This window comes from Fukomys damarensis, unplaced genomic scaffold, assembly GCF_012274545.1.
Source record: "Fukomys damarensis isolate Sample0158 unplaced genomic scaffold, DMR_v1.0_HiC HiC_scaffold_23, whole genome shotgun sequence".
Lineage (NCBI taxonomy): Eukaryota > Metazoa > Chordata > Mammalia > Rodentia > Bathyergidae > Fukomys > Fukomys damarensis.
In genome coordinates, this window is record NW_022900935.1 from 34451450 (window position 1) to 34469003 (window position 17554).

Here is a 17554-nt window from a genome sequence, read left to right on the forward strand (position 1 = left end):
CGCTTCGTGTCAGGACTGAGCAGGCACAGTGACATCTTAATTGTGCACAGGTCCCTTTTGTTTGCTTGTTTTTCTCAATCTCTCAAATGAACTGGCAATCTGTAAGCCCCTACTGTGTCCAGTACCCTGCTAGGTATTTTATATATTTTTATATTTTTGAGACAGGGTCTCACTGTGCAGTCCAAGCTGGCCTTGAACTCACTATGCAGCCCAGGCTCATGGTGATTCGCCTGCTTCAGCCTCCCAAGCATTGGGATTACAATCATGGGCCACCATGCCCAGCTTTATATCTTTAACTCATCCCAAAAACCTTGGAAGGCAAATGCTTTATATGTTTTGCAAGTAAAAAGGCAAGCACAGAAAAGTGAAGTAATTTGTCCATGGTCACAGAGCTAGTAAATTTGGAAACATGAAGACTGAAAATATAGTCTGGTGATTTTTTATAGCTTATTACAATATCAGGGTGGGAGACACTAGCCCTTCCACCTGTAGAATGCTTGAGGGTTTATAAAACACCTTTATTTTCCTTATTTTATCTTCCTTAACAGTCCTACGAGTAGCTTTTATCTTTCCCTTCTATTTCTCAATAAAAATTGAAGCCCAGAGAGATTGTGCAGTACGAAGGTCACTGGGCTACCTCTCGTGTGGAAGGCATTGCTCTGCTTACTCTACGCTATTGAGTGCAAGTGGCTTAGGAAACAATGTCCGGACCCACCACTGTCCAAGAAAGGACTCTCAGTACAGCACAGAGAACTCTGGCTTCCTTGGAGTCATATGAGCACTAAGTCACCCTGCCCAGAGTGAAAGCCAGAGCTCCTGCCATCGGATCCAGGATGTCTTCCTCTAAGACTCGTTCTGTGTGTATTTTTCCAGGGAGAGAAACACCCCGCTGCTTTGAGACCCTCTACTCTGTAATGTAACTCAGACCCAGCCAGTCCCTCCAACCTTTCACTTACAGTCTTCACACTGCTCTTGGAAATAGAGTGAATAGCACATCCCATCTTCCCTCTGGGAACAGGAAGAACAGAAGCCCATCTTGCTCAGATCACAGCACAGTAGGTCCTCACTCAGGTTCACTTAGAGAACTAGCGAATGACTATGATACGACGTCTAGTTTCCTTGCTGTTCTGATCCTTCTGTCTTAAACACACTTCGGTTTGGCTTTATTCTTTCAAAATTGAATTGGTGAAAATCTACAGCAAGATGATTTACTAAGTATCTAATCTATTTCCTGCCAATATCTTGAACTGTTTCCAATAACTGTTATAAGGTTAAACATGCAATTTGTCGTGTGTATGTCCAGGGGTGGGCTCCAAGGTGGAGCCAAATAGCAAACGGAGAAGGCATTTCCTTTTCACCTGTGCTGCATTTTAGGGATGTGTCAGAAGGCTTCCTGGGTAGACATTCATTCTCAGCCCATTCTTCTTTTTGGATGCCCTGAGAAGTCAGGTTGCCTTGATCTCACCCTACAATTTGTTCTATTCTAATTTTGGAAACTAATTTATCCAACTGAGAATGACACCTAAAAACAGAAGACGACAGCAGGCTCAGGAAGGGTAATTAATGCCACACTGCATTAACTTTCTGCAGCTGAGATAAACATTCACACATCTCCTCGCCGGAATTTAGCTTCAAATACCCATTGCGACAGCCGTAATAACTGCAGTCAACTCTCAATTATCCCCACTAATGAAGGGGAGTGGTGGTGTGGAAAACCCCAAGCAGCAGATAATCCCAAAGTCTGACATTGTGATGCATTATACACTTTGGCAATAGCTTTCCTTTCCTTGTTCCGGACCTGTGACTGTCAGAGCTGGAGGGGAGCTAAGAAATCATTCGATCCAGAAATTTCCAACTTGGTTTTCCGGCAATGTCAGGATGGTGTCTTCAAGTGACTCTCGATATTCCAAACGCCTACATGGAATCCCACATGAACACACCATGCTGTGGGCGATTTCTTGGTTTCTTTCAGTAGATGTGTCCACATCTTTGCCCTGTTCAAACCCCGCAAAGGCTTCCAGTCACCCACAGAGTAAGGTCAAAGCTGTGTAGTGGGGCGTGCACGGCCCATTAGTCTCATAGTCCATTAGAGCTAATAAATACCACTTCTAGACCATGAATCAACCTTCCGCCTTCAGCTGCATGAGTCATGTTTAAGACAATCTTTCTTCTTGCCTGTGACAGAATGATCTTTCTGACATGTTTTTGGTCATGCCAGTCTCCCGCCTAAAGCAGGCCCCCAACTCCCTATGGCTGGAGGATCATGAGCATGCCTCTGTTGGGGGGGGCATTCAAGACCCTTCCAGTGCTGCTCTGTCCTCCCCACCAGCCTTACCCACTTCCACTCTTTCCTCTGCCTGGCCTTCCCAATGCTCTGCAGGGTGCGCCCTGATGAGGGAGGATTTTCCTCACTTCCTTCCTCCTTCAGGCCTTCTTTGTTCTCTATGAGGATCATACTCTAAGGCCCAGCTCAGTCATAGAGGCTTCCTGGGCCCTGCAGGTGAAGGGAGCCCTTCTGCTCCTGGACAGCGGCAGGGCTCTGGGCAACCACTGTCTTCATCCTGCCCCAGCATCTCCTAGTGTGCTCTCCCCTGAGCATCTCTGGGTCTGGTGTGCCAGAATCCTAAATTCTGAGCAAGAGACGAACCCACTACCAACATGGAGACTGAAGACATGCATGAGCAAATGCATGGTTCTCTACACTCTGGAGTTTTAAACTGATCTGTGATTCTGACATATTAGTGTCTTCAGAGGACCAGAAAGTAGATGGAACCATGCAGCAGTAAAAACTAAAACAAAGTCAACCCTAAGTTAAGTACCCTATTTTTCTGGGATGTGTAGGAAAAGACTGAAAGTCCATGAGTCTGAAATTGGGAAGGGCTGTTCTCTCAGTTGCCGAAGGCCACCAGGAACACATCTGTCCTGAACAAAGTCGGTCTACTCTTTGTGCAAAGAGGAGCTCAGTGGTGGAGCATCTCTCTGCAAGATAGGGCAAGCAGGGACTTCTCATCAGATCTGGGCTGATGTGAGATGACTTGAAGAAAGTCAAAGTGTAGGGTTTTTCTGTGGCTCTGTGGTCATCTCAGTAATTCTTATCTGGAAGGCCAGAAGGATAGAGCAAGGCTAAATCCAGGAGGAAGGAATATTTGGTCATTTTCACAGTTTGGATCCTGTTCATAATTCACTTGTGCTTGGTCATGACTACTGAGGGGTCTTAACTTGTCGTGACCTGTCACAGGCCGTGAGCGGCCTTGCCTGATGCTGTTGTACACGAAACTCTTGATGTTCAACAAGAGAATACCACGGTCTTGTTAGAGCCTATGATCTTTCTTGCCATGTTCTCTGGAGAAACCCCAGGACTCTATACTCAACCAGGGTGGGGGCTGCAATGGTCATGTGGGAGAGGAGGTGGCGGTCCCTGCTGGAACAGGTATGGTGGGTGAGGACTGAGGGACAACACAAGGTGCTCATCCCACACACAGGAGCCTGGCCCTTGGGGGAAATAGCCAAAAGGCGAGGCCCTGCCCCTGTGCACACGTCCCCTTCCCACGCAGAGGATGATGACTGAAGGGCCAGCAGTCACTGGTGGGTGTCATTCCAGGTTGCTTCTTTGCAGAATATAGATGCTGTTACAAACAAGCTCTCTGTTAGGAAATTTAATAATGGCACTGAATCAGCCCAGGGAAAGTGTGCTGAATGAACATGAGTATGGAGTTAATCTGCTGCAGGCCATGTGGGTAAGAGACTGCTGCTGTTTGCAGACCATGCCATGAGTTTTGTAAGCATGAGTTATGTGCTCACACACAGCAGCAGAGCGAACTCCCAGAATGAGACTAATCACAGCATCTGTGTACAGAACTTTCACGGGCTAGGGGGGGCTTTCGTCTTCCACATACTTCATCTTGCTGAAGCTCCCCATCGGGGCCGGACCTTTGGCATTCTGATCTCCACAGCACAGGAGTGCAAGCTTGCAGGTTCGGTGACTTGTCTGAGGTCACTTGGCACAAGGCAGAGCTGGGACATAATCAGGTTGCTGTTGTTTGTCTCGAATTTTTTAAATTGTGGTAAAATGTAACATAATACTGGCCATTTTCAGTGTAGAGTTCAGGACATTCATTATAGTCACAGTGTCGTGCAGCCAGCACTACTCGTTCCAAGCCTTTAATTACCCTAAACAAAAACGACACCTATTAAGCAGTAACTCCCCCCTCTCTCTCCCCATCCCTGGTAACCTCCAGTGTCCTTTCCATCTCTACAAATTTACCTGTTGTTCTTAGGGTTTTTTAAAAAAACTTCACTGAGGCAAAATTTACACACAATGAAGTGTATCCACTTTAAGTGTGCAGTTTGATGCATTTTGACAAAAGCATACAACCCTGCATGCTCCAGAACACTTCCCCACCCTAAAAACTTCTCTTGAATCCTTCTCTGCCAACCCCTCCTCTGCATTTGCTTTGTTTCCAAGTTTCCTGTGAATACACGTAGTTCTTTTGAAGCCTGCTGTCCTCTTCAATTCACGTGTGCCCATTAACAGAATGGCAAAGCTAGAAGGTCCTTGGCCTAACAGCAACTTTCCCACATGAGGAATCTGAGACCTTGTATGGAAAACAAACCACGTGGGAGACAGTGGAGAGCCAGGGAAAGCTCAGGGTTGGGGTGCCCATTTCTGTGCTTGTTTCCTAGTTTCTTCCCCTGGTCCTAGCTCTTTGACATGAAGCAAAAAGGCAAATAGTTTCCTACATGACATTATAACAAGCCCCTCGTGGAAGCCACCTAAATCACGCTTATTATGTTATTCCCATTTTATATTTATTGTATCTGTTTTGGAATGCTTGGCCACACCTAGCAAAGGTAATGGGAAAGGAACATTGCACGCTGGGAAAGGCAGTCTCAGAACCAGGTCAATGGGCACCATGCAATTAGCTTGCTGAGAAAGTCCATCTGTGCCCAAGCCAGAGGGTGTGGGGTGAGACTTTGGCAATCTAAGTTAGGAGTCAGGCTGCAGCTGGGAGAGACCACCCAAATTCTTGGGGAGGGACCTGCACATGTTCTGACCAATCTTGCATTTCCCCATCGCTAACAACAAAATGACAAGGGTAGGTTACCTGATTTGTACATACATATCATATTTTTTTGAGCTCATCATGTAGCAGATGTGGCTATGACACCCGTTCTCCAGCTCTCTGATGAGTAAGAAGAAGAAGGTTTTTTTTTTTTTTTTTAAGTTCCTGCTCCAGCATGGGTCCTGAATCTAGGGCTAATGGTCTCTGGGGGCTCTAATGAAACTGGTGTCATTTAGAGATTTCTGCCCTCTCCTTTGTTTGCAGGGAATAAGGAAAAGCAGAGGGTGGAGTGGCGCTGGCAGGTCTGGTTCTTCCATACTGCAGCTGGTCGACCTTGGGCAAGTTAGAGAAACCTCCTATGTCACAGCTGCGAGGGCCTGTGAGACTTGGTTTACAGAATAGGAAACCAAAGGTCAGAAACGAAGTCTTCTGCCTCACATCACACATCTATTAAGTCAAAAGGATGGTGTCAAAGCCCAGGTGCTCTGGTCCCAGTCAAGTGCTCCTGCACAATTTAATCTGAGGCTAGATTCCAATCTTGGCCCCATTACATGAGCTTTGTATGATTTTAGCAAATATCAACTGCTCTGTCTTACCTGTCATATTTACGAAGAGGAAGTAATACAAAAACTTAAGAATCTTCCTGTGAGGACTGAGTTAAGTGGTGCTAGCGATTTTTCAATGTATTTTATTAGGGGTAGTAGATGAAGGTACTGTGATTACTTTCTGCAGGATGATTCTAGAAACACCGGCTGTGACTTAAATCACTGATCAGTAAATGATGGTCCATCACCACTTTTGCAATTTGCCTGTTTTTGTAAATAAAGTGTTATTGGAACACAGCTATACCCGCTCAGTTGGGCACTGTCTTTGGCTGCTTTCTTCTGACTATAGAGTAGTTGCAATAGACTGTATGGCCCATGAATAATAAGTAATACAGAGTTGGTCAACTGCTGGTCTAGATGATCAGTGTAATTGTCTTGCATCTACTACTGCAACTACTGAAAGCCATGATGCAATCTTCAAGTCTAGCCTATCTTCTCTCATGACCCCAGGGGTCATATCCAGCAGCCTACTGGCATTTCTACTTGGAAACCTTATGGGCATTTCCATCTCACTTGGTCCTAAAGTAAACTTGCCTTCTTACTGCTCATGCAAGCTGCTCTGTGTTCTGTAGCCCAGACTGGCACCACCCAGTCCTCTGTGTCAGGAAACCGGGGGTCGCTTGCACATCCTGTTCTTTACCTCTCATGCTCTTTCAATTGTAACCTTTTGCCAATTGCATCGTCTACCTGGCTCTTGGCTCCAAGCCCACTTTTCCTACCTGACAGTCACTGCCTGCATCTGGACTCTGGCCACTTTAGGAGGAAACTCTCCAGCAGTTTCCTAGGTGGAAGATTCCTAAGTGTCTCTTTATGAAGGTCTAAGGAAGTGGGACACCACTCCCCGCAAATCTTAGGTTGGATTTGCCTCTGAATTGCCTGACCCTGAGATGGTCAGGTTTTACTTATTTATTTGTTGATTCTTTTTTTAGGCTCTATTGTTTGGTAATTCCCAAATACATGTAGTTTACTTGCAAAGTTTGCAAACCACTTTCATATTCATGTTTACTCATGGACAGCAGGGAAAGGGACCTGGAAAAATTCCCGGTCTTCAGCTGCATAATGGAGCAATGCTTACCTAAGCTCACCTGCTTTGGATTTATGTCCATATACAAGTCCCCCAACCCTGGGTGTTTCTTTTTTCTCCCCTTTAAAAAAAAGACTCCCCCTTCCAAAGCATCTGAAGTTCAGCTTTCTTTCCCCTTGAACACTAGAACTTCTACTAGGTAATACTTTATATGTCTTGGGTTTCCACTACAAAGATCAGTATTTAAAAAATGACAGAGACTTATTATTTATGGCAATGTCTACTGTTGCAAAGGGAGACACACTGAACAATTCCCATTGTTACAGATGCTACTTTGACTTGACAGCTGGCAAAGTCAGATAGGCAGTTTATTTACTTAGCCATTTAACCAAATAAATGTTTTCATTTTTCTTTCATCTCCTCAAAAGCTAACATTTCGCCTTTAAAATTGCTCCAGCAACACATCAGTGAAGTATAAATTACCTGCCATTCCCACACCAGCCATTATAATATTATTTTGGTTCTCTTCTGCCCACGTTGACTCAGTCTTTCAAAGATATGTGATTCTTCCAGATGGGAAGGTAGAGGAGAAAAAGTGAAATAATTGAAGATATTTTCCTTTATTGCTAAAATAGAACTAAAGCTTCCATCTTCAGGGATTGGGCCTGTCTGTTTACTCTTAAATCTAGTGGGATGTGGTTTCACTTATCAGCAGATGTCATCCCCATTTATTCAGAGCTGTATGGCTACCTCTAATGAAAAAACAGCTGGAGAGAATGGTTGCAAGAGTGATAAGAAGGCTGGGGCTCCTGCTTTCCCATTGTAGGAAGGCAGAGGGGAACATAAAGCCATGGACATAACTATCTCTGCATGGAATCCCTTTTCCAGATGTCCAGAAAGGAGTTAAAAAAATGCATTCGCAATTTCTAATTTCAAATTTCTAGTTGGGTGTATGAGTTTAGGGGGATGGAGAGGAAAAGATCACGTGAGCCTTGTGCTCCCCTTGGAAGAGGGCCCTAGAAAGTCTCAGGTTGGCATCATGAATGGGTACTGCAGGACATCTGTCTAGAAGGTAGGCATCAGCTCCCTAGCATCCAGTTCTTGATGAGGGGGTCATAAATTGGCCATGTTGATTTACAAAGGGAAGAATTGCCTCATCAAAAATTACAGACTGGGCTTCCACCAGAGCTAGCAGGGACTTCTGATTTACATGTGAATCTAAGGCTTCACAATTTTTTAAAGTGATAAGGCTCAAACTGGGGTCATTCTGATTATGTGATGAGGAAAATCAGAGAGCTAGGCCCCCTCCAACTTAAGCTGTTTTGAGAAAACAATTAATGGAAGAGAAAGTATCTAGCAAAATCTCCTGGGCAATGGCCATATCCAACATACGGGCTAAAGGTATCAAGTTCGAGATGGTAGAGAGCCAACGCTTATTGAACACTTGTGATAATGATGATGATGGTAGGGGGTTGATGATGATGATGGTGGAGGGGGGTGATGATGATGACTGTTTGGTGATGTGGTGATGATGATGGTGGACGGGGCGATGATGGTGGTGGTGATGGTGGACAGTGGTGATGGTGGACAGGGGTGATGATGGCGGTGGGAATGATGGTGGTAGGAATGGTGGTGGTGATGATGATGGCAGCTAACATCTATTGGGTGTTTTCTATGTTCCAGGCACTGTACGAAGAACTCCACATATGCTGCCTCATTCATTCACACAACAACCCTATGAGGTGAACATTATTTTTATCTCTCTGAAGAAAATGAGACTGGACACTGATTATGAAATCTCGGCACGGTCACTGAGCCAAGAAGTGGTGAAGCCAGATTCTGACTTTAGTAAATACTACCTGAGAACCCAGAATGTGTAAACTGAGTAGTCAGTGTCTATCTCCATGCTAGAGACTGAAGATACGCTATCCCAGTTTATATTGTGGATAATATACACCTCCTCTAGCCAACGGAATAACTAAGACTCAAAAGAAACAACTGGCTCTTGCCCAAGATTTCTCACTATTAAGTAGCTGAGCTAGGATCGGAACTCAAATTCCAAATACTGAGCTCCTGCCCCTGTACCATGCTATGTCCGTTTATGACTCAGCCGTGGCTTGGCGGGCTGCATGGAGCATTGAAAATGGAACAGACTGAAGCCCCGTGAAACAGTGCAGCTCATGGAATTGCTCCAAGCTGAAGAGGCTCATGAAGGTAAAGATTTGATACACTGATTTGCAAGTGGTGTAAGTCATCTTTGTTTTCTAGAAGAACTTCAATTTGAGGGTGATGTTTGCTGTTATCCTGATGAATGGCTCTTGTCACCTCTAGTTCATTCATCAAATTTTGCAAGGCAAGATTGAGCACATGAAGTGCAACATGAGCAAGGGGTAGAAAACCTCTTGAGGATTCAGCCTAAGGAGTCTATCCATAATCCCCAACTTTTCTCTTTCTTGAAGCTTTGACTTTGCCTTTAATAGACCAGCCCCTGAAATAGTTTTGCAAGACTGAATTTATAAATGGCTGTAACAGGGTTTTTCGTGGCATGATGTAGTATTATGGGCTGTTGTCCTGATGTAAAGTGTGGCAAAACACACAGTATGTTAAGTTCTTTAATCGTACCATCTAGGAACAAAATCCACTTTCAAGACACTGTATTACTTTTCAGTAACTGTCGCAGTAACTCATGCACGGATGGAGAATGATTCTGAGGTTGCCTCAAAATCTATTTCGGAGTGGTGAAAACTGTTTACCATTTTAATGGCTCTGATCATACTGTTCAGGACTAAAAAAGAAGAGCTCTCCAGGTATGGCCTTGCAGTCCTATATGTTTATGGAAAACTAGGAAAATATCTGAAACTTGAACACATTTGTGAAGGAGTGACCTTAGAAATCATGCCAGGGTGATGAGGTGTACTTCTCTCTCCTGAGAAGGTTCACTCCATCATCTCCTCTTTCTTTCCATCAAATCAGATGCATTGAAATTCAAGTGCCAAAAGCCACTTCTACTAAATGTGAGTACAGTCCTCTCCAAGCAGCTGCTGATAGAATCAGAAGTGACTTGGTGGCAAACCACATGCTACAGCACAGGTGCAAACAGCAGAGCCCCAGAAGCGACAGCCACACACCACTGGGCATGGGGGAGTGCAGGCCCCTTTCTGGCCAGATGAAAAGGGCCACCGTGATCTCACATCCCAATCAATCTGATTTCAAGCACTGCTCGGCTTTGTGTCACAGTCTGGCTTTTCACTGGGTTTGATTGGTGACCTCTTCAGATCTGTGGCGTGTAGGCAAATGCAGTGACATTCTGCGTGGAAGATAAAAGCATCTGCTCCACAGCTCACAGAGAAATTATCAGGCCGAGCAGAACGAGCCCATCGCAGAGGGACACTGCTTCCAGAAACTTAATCCACACCGAGTTGTGTCGGCTGTGCATCATCCCGGAAATACTGCCCACTCGGAACATATCACAGATGAAATATGACTATTTCCCACTCTTCCCTTAACCCGATGTCCCAGTATACGTCAAAGGTCATTCATCGGAGAGGAAAAGCTGGGTGGGAAGGAGAAACCAGGCAAGGAGAGGTGATCCACACACTGGCAAGACAGCTCAGGCAAGCAGACATGGTATAAATATTGGTGATACAGGACAGTCAAGGACTCGAGGCACTAACATCAAGAATAGAGCTCAGACAGGAAAGAAGGCACAAACATCAGGAACAGCACTGGCAAGGAGAGAGGTGCAAACATAGGGAATATGACTTAGGAGGTAAAGATCAAGCAAAAGCAAAAGCAGTGAACTGCAGAGTAAAGGATATAAAAAGGACAGATACCTACCCAGACCTGCGCTATCTAGCTACCGGCCTGTGGACTTATATTATCACCACTGGGCTCCCCACTGGGCTCCCCACTGGGCTCACTGGTGGAGGAGGCCTGTGATCCATCAGGCTAGAACACAAGAAGATAATACTTTTTTTTTTCTTTTCAACAACTGAAAATATATGACAACTAGAAACAATGTCATGCAGCAATACAGTCAGTTATTTTCAAGGGATGAACCTCTAATCAGAGGATGCCACCCCACAAATGCAAGAGCTTGTACCAACTTAACAGAAGGGCAGCATTTTCTGGCTCACTTGTCCGAACATGAAACAAAGCCCTTGAGTGCTGCCGAGTTGGAGCCAGCATTTTCTTGTATGTAGGCATCTACAGGCACTGTCCATTTCAGAAAGGGGAAAAAACCCCATAAATAACAGAAAAAAGAGAATAAAGCAGTCACTCACAGCTTCTTGCTCTTCACTTTTGCTGGGACTTTCAAAGCCCTCTTCGAAGAGGTCATCTGCGGCCGGATCGCTGGCATGAGATGCGGGGGATTTGGATGGAGAGCTCTGCCTAGGGGCTGGGGTTGGAGCTACACAGAAACCACACAAATAGAGGAAATACCTTAAGTGCCCGGTGCAACCGTTACATTCCACAGCAACCCCAGGGATCTCTTACACAGAGGTACCTTCACTTCACGACCTTGAATTTTTCCATGATTCTGGTCACAAACCAAATTGGACAGCTGAGTCAAATTCAGTGGTCAGGTTCAATGTTGACCCTTAAGGAGAACCTTGATTGGGCTCTCTTCCAGTTCAGCTTGTGACCGGAATCAGGGAGAGCTCTGAGTTTGTTAACCTAGGTAGCACTGTATGTGAATCAGATGACAGGGCTTCTCTTCCTCATCCCAAGTGAATCAGCTAAACGTGTGACAATTTGAGAACCACTAGGTCATGGTTTGCTTTCCGCTCTCTGCCTTTACCTTAGAGAGCATATTCACTGAGTGCCTCGTGTGAGTAAGATATTGTTCAAAATTACACTCACAACGTCCTCAATCCCCACAGAGCCTCCCGGTGGTGGGAATTATCCCAGTTTTACAGATAAGGAGAGTGAAAGTTGGTTGTTAGTTTGTCCCTGGCAACTGGCAGGACAAAGCCTCGAACTTTGGCTTACAGTAAGCAATCAATAACCCTGTGTTACACAAAGAGAACCTGGGAGACCTGAAAGTGCTCTCCGAGATGAGTATAGTTGATAACCTCCCAGCCCGCATTTTAGAAGCCTCTGCAGTTGCTGTACTGACTCCCATGTTTCCCTCTTCTCATTTGGGCCAGAGATTTATAACACACATTCCCCCAGAAATTGTTCTTTTATAATTTCTCATTTGGCATGGAAAATACCAGTCACTGGCTTAGCGTCAAGGGAAGAGATGATAAGAGATGAAATGGCTCCACTTAGTAGCCGAATATCCAGGCCACTGGTAAGGCCTCCCTGCTGTAATATTCTAGAGCTTAGAAAATCTGGCAACCCATCAGACAGTGAATGATTGTAAAACTTAGTGTGCACCTTTTGGCCCCAGTGACCCTATATTTTAAACAATGATGCTATTTCAAAACCTGATTATTTATAATGTATTAGTGAGCCAGTCACAGTTGTGGGGGCAGTTCCCATCCATTAATCTCCCCAGCAACAACAACTCCAGATGTTGCCCTTCGCCCCCAGAAGTCAGCACCTACAGCTCAAACCAGTGTGGATCCTTGCTCAGGATTAACCCAGTTATGAAACAGCAGTCCTGGGGTATAACACAGAGCCCTGTGACGCTATTCAGTTCATCTGTGCCTTTCTGATTCTATTCGAAGTTCACTTTTTTTTCAGTACCGGGGATCAAACTTTGGACTTTGTGCTTTCGAGGCGTCCCCACTGAGCTAAATCCCTGGCCCTCGAGGTTCACTTTTGATCCACCCAATTCTCTCTGAAAACATTCTGAAGGGGTTTCTGGTAGATTAGAGAATTTAAAGACTGGTTTTACTCATTTTCTTTAAGACAAAACATTGTTATTTTTCTTTGAAAGGAAGTCTGTTGTGTTTCATGAGACTATTTTGGAACAAACGAGTTATAACAGGTTTAAAGCTATATTAAAAACTCCCCGATGGGTAGTAGCTGTTTAACAAATATTAGCTTAATTGGATTCTGAATTGTGTTTGAAGTGGTTTACTGCTTACTAAAGACTGAGAACCTAGGGTGTGCTGCCAACTCTGACAGGTATATTGCTCATACTTACCCAATGAAATCAATGGGAAACATAGTTCAGAGCTTATTCATGCAAGCGTTCATCTTTAGAAGGTTTAATAGAAGGCTTACCTCTGTGCTCTACAACAGCAGGGCTCGAACTAGGGCAATTTCACCTCCAGGGGATATTTGATAAAGTTTTAAATTGTCATGACTGGAGGGAAGGGATGAATATCCCTTGGATCTACTGGGGGCTAGGACTGCCACAAGATAGCCTAGGATACACAGGGCAGCCTTCCACAACAAAGGATTACTGGCCCAAGTCATCATGGTGCTGAGGTAGCAAACCCCACTCTAAAGCTCAGCCATAGCTGAATGGCCTTTGTTTGTGTCATTTCATTCTCTACAACCTTTCCCATTCTACAAACTGTGGAAGGATGAAGACATATCCCCAGTCCTCAAGAGCTTAAGCTTCCCTTTTTTTGCTTGGAGCTGGCACACAAGTCCATGAAAAGAGAGACATTTGTTTTTTAAAGATGCTTGCACATTTATGCATGGCTGTTATTTCTTTAGCATTTCATATTTTATTCATTGTTCCTCATTGAAACTCTGTGAGTTAGGATTAATAGAGATGCTCCCCTGCCCCACCATTTAGAAGCTATGGCCTGAGTGCAAGAGGGCTGTTTCTACATATTGAGGGCTTTAATTTTCAGAACAGCATTCTGCACCTGGCTGAAATGACACAGTCTAATTGCATTAACATTAGACTTTTCTTGACAGTTCACTGTTGGCCACGCAGTCATCCATGTCACCAGTGACAGTCGTGAAAGCGCCAAACTCATTGTACCATGAGCCTTTTCTATTCCTTTGTCAACTATCAAGGTACAGGCTGAGTCACCAGAATACCTGTCCTGAAGTGTGTCAAACAATTGCATGAATGCCTGTAGTGTGTCTGGATTCTGATTTGGCTGTGTAGTTACTGTGTTCTTGATGTAGAGAAGACACCTGGGATAGAATTGCTGACTGGAAAATGGAAGGGGATACGCTGTCATCCAAGCCAATTTCTTACACTTCCGAAAAGCCATGCACTTGCCAAAGACATTACCAGTTGTAGAGAACCTGTGCCAGGATCCTTGATCCAGCACCCTACACAGAAACCCTTACATAGGATAACAATACTTCTAGCCTTGTCTGGGATCTGGGATAGAATTGCTGACTGTGGAAAATGGAAGGGGATACGCTGTCATCCAAGCCAATTTCTTACACTTCCGAAAAGCCATGCACTTGCCAAAGACATTACCAGTTGTAGAGAACCTGTGCCAGGATCCTTGATCCAGCACCCTACACAGAAACCCTTACATAGGATAACAATACTTCTAGCCTTGTGAGTACACAGTTCTTAGTACACATATTAAATCCTTTCAGTAACCTGTTGCCTTACTCAGAAGAGGAACAGGAGGCTCAGAGAAATGAAACTACCTGACCAAGGCATAAAGCTAGTAAGAACAAAAGATGCTGCCTGGTCCCTCTTTTGAGAGCTTCCTGCTCCCCAATCTTTTCTTCTCTGTGACTAGCAGAAGTTTTGCGTGAAATCTGGTGCTATTACAGGTAGACCAGCATCGTTATGGGTGTGAAAGCCTCTCTGAACACATGGAAAGGTTTGTATGCTGTACCCAGCACACAGGTTGGTGGCTGCCTTGGAGGAGCCCGGAGAGGGCAAGTGAGAAGAGTTCTAGCACCTGGACACCCAGTGTCATCCAGAAACCGGCATGTTTTGCACTGGGTTGGATGTCAAAGGTGAAGGGCACTCACGTGAGTTGGTCGATGGCGTGGTAGAAGTCACAGGGGTCAAATTCAACTGGGAGATGTCGAAGTCGTCACAGTCGTCTGTGTCCTGTGCCACCCCGACTTTATTGAAGTAAGTGGAGAAGGCCTCTGAGGTACAGGTGAGGGAGGGCTGGTCGGGTTTGCGGGAGGGCACAGGTGGAGGCTGGGCCATCTGGAAATCCTTAAACATCTCTTTCCCCATTTTCTGCCTGGACTTGTCGGTCTGTGGACTCGACCTGCTGGAGTCACTTGTGCCGGGGACAGTGGCAAGGGGGGTGAGGGGACCTTGGAACATGGCAGCTGGCAAAGGCATAACAGTTTGTGTGGGCATGAAGGCGGCTGGAGGAAACTGCCCGGCCACAGTTTGCCAGGGTTGCTGGGTGGCGGGAAAGAGACTCGGCTGGCCCCATGCGATGGGCTGAGCCCCTGGCATCACCTGAGCAACTGGTGGCTGAGCACCCATGGCGATCTGCTGTTGGACGAGGGGCTGCTGGCCCCAGAAGGATGGGAGGACGGCGCCCATTGCAACATAACCTGGAAGGACAGAAAGAAGGTAAGGCACGAGGAGGACTGACAAATGTATCCCTCACCCTCTGGGTGCCAGGGACTGCAGGATGCTATCCTGGAGGCTTCTCTCCAGAGAGCTGGCTGGGGAGACCACTCTAGGGAGATGAGTGCTCCGCAGAAACTAGAATACAGTGAGGGACCAGCCAGGCAGCTGTCCAGGGCATCACAGGAGCATCTCTCGAGCAATTAAAGGGGCCCCACATCTCACGCTCTCAGGAGTCAGTGTGTCAAAGAGGCAGAGCAGGGAGAGGGAATCCAGCATGGCCAGGCTTTCACCTTGCCTCTCAATTGCTTACACACTCTGAAAGGAAATCAATATGGAGATACCTCGAACAACTAGGATTAGAGTACCATTTCACCCAGCTACCCCTCTGCTGGGTATCTTCCCAAAAGAATTAAAAGAATCACACCACAGCGATATATGCGCAGTGATATACATTTACAGCGGCACAGTTTGTGATAGCTAAAACATGGAAACAGCCCAATTGCCCATCAACTGGAGACTGGATAATGAAGATGTGATTTTTTAAAATTATAAAACGGAGCACTACTCAGCCATAAAGAATGAGAAACTAGAGACATTTATAGCTAAGAGGATGCTCATTGAGGCCATACTCTTAAGTGAAATAAATAGGACACACGTGTGTAAATACTGAATAGTTTCTCTAGTGTGACAAACTAAAAGTGTAAATAAGAATCAAAATATATAACTGACAATGCAAAATAGGAAGAAAAGGTATAAAGGAGTAGAGGAGTGGGAAGGGTAGGCGACAGGAAAGAAGGGAAAAGAAAAAATATGTGAAAAGGAAAAAAACATGGAAACAAAGTCTTTGTAAATAGGGGAGGGTGGAGGGGCTGAAGGGAGGGCAGAGGTAAAGGGAAAAATGAGAACCAAGACCGGTCATGTAAAGGTACAAGATCCCAATGATGAATGGAACTGTACTGTATCCCTAAAATGGACCAATAAACTTAATGGAAAAAATAAAATAAAAAAAACACTTTGAGTAAATAAACAAAAAAAAAGTCAGTCTTGGTGTTGAAAAGCCAGGTTATAAAGCCTTCCTCTCAGCATCGAGGCAATGTGCACAGTGGAAATGGGCTGGAACGGTACAACATCCGTAGGTTTGCTTAACACTCAGACTGCTACCCCTCAGCTACTCAATTTCAAAAGTGTTTCTCAACTTCCACATGATCTTATCGGTAAAGGGACCTAAGATGCCTCCTGCCTCACGGTCCCGGTCTGCAGACTGAGGCTACACCTGCAAGGTGTGCACCTAACATCGATGAGTAGTCCATAAATGCTGCCAGTATGATTTCATAACACAGTCTCTAAAATATTCAGTACCTTACTTGGTAAATAGACATGCACCAAGGTACAGGTATGGACATTATGGTACACTATTTCTGTATTAGTATTATTTTAGCGAATTAAAACCATGAAGGTTATCATCTGTTCGAGAGCACATTATTTAGTGGTGTGAGCTGGGCATCGCAAAATTCCAAGGCAGGTGCTATATCCACATATCTTACCATGATAAGTGTTTACTGTACTATCGTTTTTAATGGAGCACAAGTGACATCTGTTTCAATATTAACAGTAACAGCAACAATTTTAACTTACTAAATGCCTACAGCAAGCCAGTATAGCGTTTAACATGTTCACAAAGTCTCTGAGTGGTAGGTACCATCTCCATTTTGGGGATGAGGAAATGGGTGCTCAGAGTGGAAAAGCAGCTTGCTTCCAGCCTGCATGCAGAAGGATCAGGATCTAAAGCTGAGGTGGTTTGTTCCTCAAGCCCGCCAGTTTCACCCAGATGGTCAAGACTAATTTCTGCTCTTTCACAGCCAATGGACTTGGCTCAGCAAGGTACATTTCAGCACACTGCAGGACGGCAGGAAACTGCCATGTGCTTCTGGCGGTGCCATGCTTCACAGGGGAAATAACAGCCTCCTACGTGGGCAGTGGAGCCTGAAAGACAGGTGGCCATCCAGGTAGAGCGAGGGTGTAGAAGTCAGCTTCACCAGGCCACTCAACACAAGGATTTTCATGGCTGCCAGAGGAGCCTGCAGGTGCAGGGAGACAGGACAGGAAGAGGAGTGGATGTACGGTATCCTAGCAACCTCCGAAGGGATTCTGGATGGGTGATGCGGTGCTGCTCACATCCTGGGTCACGTCAGAGACTCTGGAGAGCCCAGGGAAAGTGTGCACAAGGTGCCTCACACCACAGTCCAGCCCCAGCCCCAGCTTCCTCTCCATTGACCGGTGCCAGATCAGGTCAGGACTCAAAGCCTGGGTACTTCCTGGCAAGGAATCCATTCCGCCCTGCATGACATGCCACTCTGAGAGGAGGCAGGGCACAAGCAGGACACACAAGCAGGCTAATGTAGGAGTGTTAAATGCTTTTATGGAATAAGGAAAAGAG

General features: G+C 45.4%; 1 protein-coding gene and 1 long non-coding RNA gene across 11 annotated transcripts in view; one reads left to right on the top strand and one right to left on the bottom strand.

Annotated features, from left to right (window-relative positions):
• Window positions 1-8428, top strand: part of LOC104847968 — a 47141-nt gene extending 38713 nt beyond the window's left edge. Inside the window, exon 4 of the long non-coding RNA XR_004518578.1 lies at window positions 8376-8428. This is a non-coding gene — a long non-coding RNA (uncharacterized LOC104847968). The remainder of the gene's footprint in view (window positions 1-8375) is intronic.
• The window catches only part of Dab1 (DAB adaptor protein 1), a 768539-nt gene that overhangs the window by 1048 nt on the left and 749937 nt on the right, over window positions 1-17554 (bottom strand). For 9 of the 10 annotated variants that reach the window (XM_010603631.1, XM_010603632.1, XM_010603629.1 and 6 more), the window contains 3 exons: window positions 14550-15098; window positions 10976-11103; window positions 10530-10640 (listed from right to left, as the gene is read on the bottom strand). In XM_010603631.1, the coding sequence (XP_010601933.1) occupies window positions 10545-10640; window positions 10976-11103; window positions 14550-15098 (773 nt within the window). In that variant the 3' untranslated portion in view covers window positions 10530-10544. The remainder of the gene's footprint in view (window positions 1-10529; window positions 10641-10975; window positions 11104-14549; window positions 15099-17554) is intronic. The other variant, XM_010603626.1, reaches the window with a different exon arrangement.